Source organism: Oculina patagonica, chromosome 12 (genome assembly GCF_052425735.1).
Source record: "Oculina patagonica isolate OP01 chromosome 12, crgOcupat, whole genome shotgun sequence".
NCBI lineage: Eukaryota > Metazoa > Cnidaria > Anthozoa > Scleractinia > Oculinidae > Oculina > Oculina patagonica.
In genome coordinates this window covers 28,677,759-28,683,557 of record NC_135769.1, presented here as the reverse complement: position 1 = coordinate 28,683,557, position 5,799 = coordinate 28,677,759, and the positions used below count along the sequence as shown (strand labels likewise).

General features: G+C 36.4%; 1 protein-coding gene across 1 annotated transcript; it reads left to right on the top strand.

Moving 5' to 3' along the window:
- Positions 1-586: 586 nt before the first annotated feature.
- LOC144633583 (cornifelin homolog) lies at positions 587-5,306 on the top strand. The gene is made up of 4 exons (XM_078492428.1): positions 587-663; positions 4,425-4,661; positions 4,757-4,899; positions 5,046-5,306. Exons 2-4 carry the CDS (start codon positions 4,433-4,435, stop codon positions 5,148-5,150), a joined length of 477 nt encoding a protein of 158 aa, XP_078348554.1. The 5' UTR covers positions 587-663; positions 4,425-4,432; the 3' UTR covers positions 5,151-5,306.
- Positions 5,307-5,799: the final 493 nt, after the last annotated feature.

The window sequence follows — 5,799 nt, the reverse complement described above, 5'->3', positions numbered from 1 at the left end:
GAACACCATTTCCTTTGAGCTGTGGGTCTAACTCGAACTCTTCTCCATTATTATGTCCAGGTTAATTTGGGTTACAGGCACAAGTGTGTGCGACCTCTTTTGGTGCGTAATTCACGTACCGCCTACCGCGGTCATGTCTTTCGAATTCAAAACGGATGAACCCGTTTAGGATCCCCTACGAATGAAAATTTGGGCTTATACATCCATGTTGCATTTTTGAAAAGTTCAGAAAGTGAGATTTGATGTTAATTTGTTTATAGACTATACAGTTGTCTCCTATGAGAAAATTGTAAAATGCTTTTTTTTCTCATAACAGAAGACTGGGACGAGTCAGAATCTGAATGAACGGATGAACTCGTTTAGGATCCCCTACGAATGAAAATTTGGGCTTATACAGCTGTACATCCATGTTGCATTTTTGAAAAGTTCAGAAATTGAGATTTGATGTTAATTTGTTTATAGACTTTACAGTTGTCTCCTATGAGAAAATTGTAAAATGCTTTTTTCTCATAACAGAAGACTGGGACGAGTCAGAATCTGACTCGGATTTTACTCGGAAAGCGCATTAACTTCACTACGTTTTGTCACCAGGTTTCTCGGAAAGGCTTTCCCGGAAACTGATTCGTAAATTATTCAAGGTTTTATCTTGGAAGCACTTTACAGGTAGGTATGTCACTCGCGTCTTAAAAATTCATTCTATTTTTGCTGTTTTGCCTCTTGATTTCTTTTGCTCTAATGACTAAATCGCCGCTGAATCTCAGCATAATACGTACTGACTAGGATTATGCCCATGCACTGCAAGCGCGTCTGTTGTTACTTGGTATAAAGCAAACAATTCCTCAAAAGAACTTACAGAAACTCGCCTTAGACGTCAATAATTGGACTTTTTAATCTACAGTTTATTTGGGGTTTTCAACAAACAGAATCAGCCATATTTCACTTTAGTTTACTATAGTTTATGTGATATTTTTTGGACAGTCAGAATCAGCTTTCAGAATTGCTTTCAGACTCGCCTTACATTGGCGCGCAAGAAACATCTGCCTTCGCTTTTATTGCGTTGTTATCGTTAAGCTGGAATAAATGGACGCATGTTGCTACCAAAAATACAAACGATTTAGAATACACAGAAATGGTTTGCTTGCCCCTTGTTAGTCAATATAGATAATTTTCAAACGATGTGGAACATGTTATCTGACGTGGGCTGGAATACTCAACCATTAAATAGTTTTGACAGTTTAGAAAAGGTCGAAACGGTAAAATAAAAACACTAAATAAAAGTAATAAATGCAATATTTTACCTTTAAAGTTTTAATGTTCGTCGCGCTTAAAAGTGGCTCCATGCTTCAATTTGCGTGCGGCCAAAACGATCATATAACAGGGTTGTGACGTAAGGCAAGCGGAAAAGTGTAATTGAATTAATTGAAAACAGAATCTAAGAAGTCACAGACAACGATACAGCATGCTGCTAATGTTTCTGGAAATGCTTATAGATCAATGTTTCAGCTGCCAGATTTTATCACAGCTATTCAGACCCTAAGGTCATATTCTCCCGGAGGATAATCAAGGAAACAGATGATTCAGACACGGAGCACTGATAAGGGTTATTTTTTCAAAGATCTACAAAATGGATCTGAATAATCAGTTGGCAATTCATTGCTGATCGATCGTGATTGCCATATTTCAAACTTTACTGATTTCTGCTATCATTATTTTGATTATTTATGGAATTGTGTGCAACCTGGCTCTTATCGGAGTTATACGGAAGTTATCCAAAAGGGCTACCTTTTCTGTTAAAAATGTCATATGTCAAGTTTTAGACTTCGAGGCAGAGCCTTACCATATAAAATGTTTTTGTGCGTCCTCCCTCCTGGGTAAGGGGTAAGGGGTGGGGAGATGCACAACTAAGAATTACAAGTTAGTTGCTCTCAAATGTAATTTCATGGTTGTACAGTTTAATTTAGTAAGGGTTACTGTTGTGTACGATGGTGGTTGACCATCATCAGGAGTTTTCAATTGTTTTATTATTCAGTAAGAGACCAAAAGTCCAGCTTGCCACGAGTCTATTGCATTGCACAGTTTCATTGTATGCAAATGTATAAGTACAGTCTGCACAAATGCTGTCTGTTAGGTTAGGTGGGTCTGAATTTATAGTTTTAAAGGTGTTCACAGTAAAAGATATTTTCAATTGATTTGTGATGTAATTTTGAGGTGGTTGTGCTGAGGTCTACATTTATACTGTCCCTTTTAATATTTTAAATACTCGTTACCAATACTGGTACTAGTGGAAATAGTAAAAGGGGTCTCGTTTTGAAAAAAATGAAATATTTTGGAAATGATTTTTCAGTTATCACTGTTCATTGCTCTGCCTTTCGTATTAGATTTAGAATGACATTTCTCTTCTTTTCAACACTAGTTTATGTGGTTGAATTATTGACTGATTTTCACTCATGAAATTCAGTACATTTTGTTAGTGAGATGTTATTAGTTTTGTAAGTATGGCTTACATCAATATTAAACGAGTCAGTTTTGGTGAAAACACACTTGGGATCCAAACAAAAATGCCTAAATCCTCGTGATCTTGACGGATACAAAGTAGGAAAACTGAATAGCCCATACAAAGGGAAACGCGATCGAGTAAAAAACCCCTCAGTAATGTTGAACACTTTTGGCTGTTTTGTATCCGTATTTATCCTCTTTTGCGAACCGGACAAATGTAACATTACATTTGTCTTATATTTGTTTTAGCGCCAAATATGGTCAGTTCCGTCATCAGTGAATAAATAATAATAATAATAATAATAATAATAATAATTTTTATTTTTATTTTTATTTTTTTTTTTATTCAGCTCATATTAAAGTTTACAGTTTTTTTTCCGTATTCTTAATAAATAGAAATAAGGTATTACAGGAATTTGTAGTTAATTAAGTATTGAGCTGGGGAGCTAAATGAACCGGTAGGTTTTCAAGTTAGCTCCCCGTACAATTAATGTTATAAATAGTATAAAAAGCAGGTGATTAATATATAAGAAACGATAGGGAAGAGGACTTACGAATTTACAAACTTAGTTTAATGGAAAATCAATTTAGTTTTTGTTCTGACAGGAGGTAACGTTTTGTTTGCTTGGGAAATGCTAACACACTTAAGTCTTTCAAAGAAGATGGAAGGTCTTTCCAACTATCAACTGCCATGAAAGTGACGGATTGCTTTCCTACATTAGTGTTTACTCTATGCTTATAAAAATTCTGTTTGGCTGTATATCTTGTGTTGTATCCATGCATATTTCTAGCATATTTAAATATATCGTCAAATACTCTAGGGAGAAGGTCATTATGCCATGAATGTGCGAATTTCAATATTTCGAGACGATAGATGTTGTCTACTGTCAGAACGTCAAGTAGATTTAACAAAGGTTTGCCACTTTCAGTTTCTTTGCCAAACGTTTTAGAGTAGAACATTAGTCTTACAGCATGGTTTTGCTTAACTTGGATTTTCTTAATGTGTGTCTTATATATACTTCCCCATGCTAGAATACTGTATGAAATGTAAGGGTAAATTAAATTATAGTAAAGTTGTTTTAATTGCTGTATAAAAAGATAATGCCTTAATTTCGATATAATTCCGATATTTCGAGATATACGTGAACATATAAATGCAATATGATATTTCCAAGTTAAAGATTCGTCAATCATGACTCCTATATATTTTATACATTGTTTTCTTTCGAGCAAGTTGGAGGAGCCATCACTGTTACCTATGTTAAGATTTATTTCCATATCTTTTTTTCTTGACGATTTAATTATCATGAAGTTTGTTTTGCCCAAATTGATTGACAACTTGTTAATATCGCACCATTTTTTAACTTTGACTAGTTCAGAGTTCATTAAGTGTTCAAGTGTTTTTAGATCCTTTGCAGAAGCGAACACATTGGTATCATCTGCAAAGATTTTGAAACATAATTTTTCTGAGCAATTTGGCAAATCATTTATGTACATTAAAAACAAAAGAGGTCCTAAAGTGCTCCCTTGTGGAATGCCACATAGCATTGTCTGCTTAGGAGATTCAACCTCACCCAATGCAACATACTGTTTTCTGTTTGAAAGATAGCTATGAAACCAGCTTAAAGGAATCCCTCTTATTCCATAAGCTTCCAGTTTACTCAACAGAATCATATGGTTCACAGTATCAAAGGCTTTCGAGAAGTCTAGGAAAACACCACATGTATATAAGTTATTGTCAATCGCTTTCCTTAGCGTATTTGTGATTTCGGTTATAGCTTGAGCAGTTGAATGTCCTTTTCTAAACCCAAATTAGAATTCAAAAATTATTTTATGTTTTTCGATGTAGTTGATAAGCTGGTTATAGATACATTTTTCAAATATTTGTGTAAAAGTTGATAATGTTGATATAGGACGATAATTTGCAGGATCTGTAATGTCGCCTCCTTTGTCTACTGGCGTAACCACTATGGAACCTTACCACCCTCGACCCAGGTATCAACCAGATTACTTAGCCGGGCAATACCCTGTGATTACTGAGCAGCCAGCCTCAAACACCACACCAGTGGTCACTCAACAAGCGGTAGTGATACAAGCTGTCAGGCCTACTGATTTGCGAGACTGGAATTCTCAACTGTGCGGCTGTTTTGAAGACTGGGGCTCTTGTAAGTATATATCACAGGTAACCCAGAAAAAAGTCACTTTTGGAGTGCTAAGAAATATAATGTGACTAACCTGAAAAAATTGATTTTGTTTGCAGTGTGCATGGGTATTTGGTGCCCAATTTGTCTGATGGTTGACGTATCCTCCAGGATGGGTGAGGGATGTTGTTTGCCATTTTGCTGCGGTCCCGGTGCTCTGCTGGGACTCAGAATCAAACTGAGGGTGCAGCAGAATATTAAGGTAAATTTAACCACTATGGTTCCCAAGAAAACAGTTCAGATACGAATTTTGAATAAGAATTTGCCAGTGTTGTCTGTATTCGTTGAATGTGTACATCCGCTCTCTTCCCTCCTTCCCAGTACTAAATTAATCCGCTTCTTTTTCAGGGATCTCTCATGGATGATTACTGTGCTGTCCAGTGTTGTCCGCTGTGCGTTCTCTGCCAGCTGTCACGTGAGCTCAGACACTCCCAGCTGACCAATCCCTACTAGTTTTTTTAGTTTGACCCAAACATTTTTTGATAGCAGCTTCGTTTCGTTATTCATGTTTTGCACATAGGAAAGGTCGTTAAAATGACATTTTGTATAGACATTATTATTCACAGCAATGAATGAAAGAGCTTGATAATACCAATCTTGTGTTGCCGAATCGCGTCCTGGCTCTTGAAAATGTAACAATTATTTGACTGGTCTCTCAATAAAATCCTAGATTCCAAAGAGTCTTTTTCTTGCTTTCAGGTTTTCTATAGCACGAGAATAAAGTAGTTTGCCTACTGGCGTTATTTTCCCCCTACCTTATAGCGAAGCTATAAGGTAGGGGAATTCTCAACTGTGCAACTTGTTTACAGCATCCATCCTAGTTATTTTACGCTGGACGTTTCTTTGAACATAATAAAAATTTACCAAAGTAGCAAACCGTACAAGTTGGTCGTAGCAGTGCTATTTAAGAGAATATATTTCCTTGTTTGCCTTATCAGAAACAAACGCCGGGACCTCGATCAAACGCCCCAGGCATTAATTAAAAAGTTAGCAGTTTTGACCCGGCGTTTATACGAAGCCGGCGTTTAATCGGGGACCCGCGTTTAATCAAGAAAATACGACGACGGCAACAACAACAACAACAACAACGACAAAAACAACC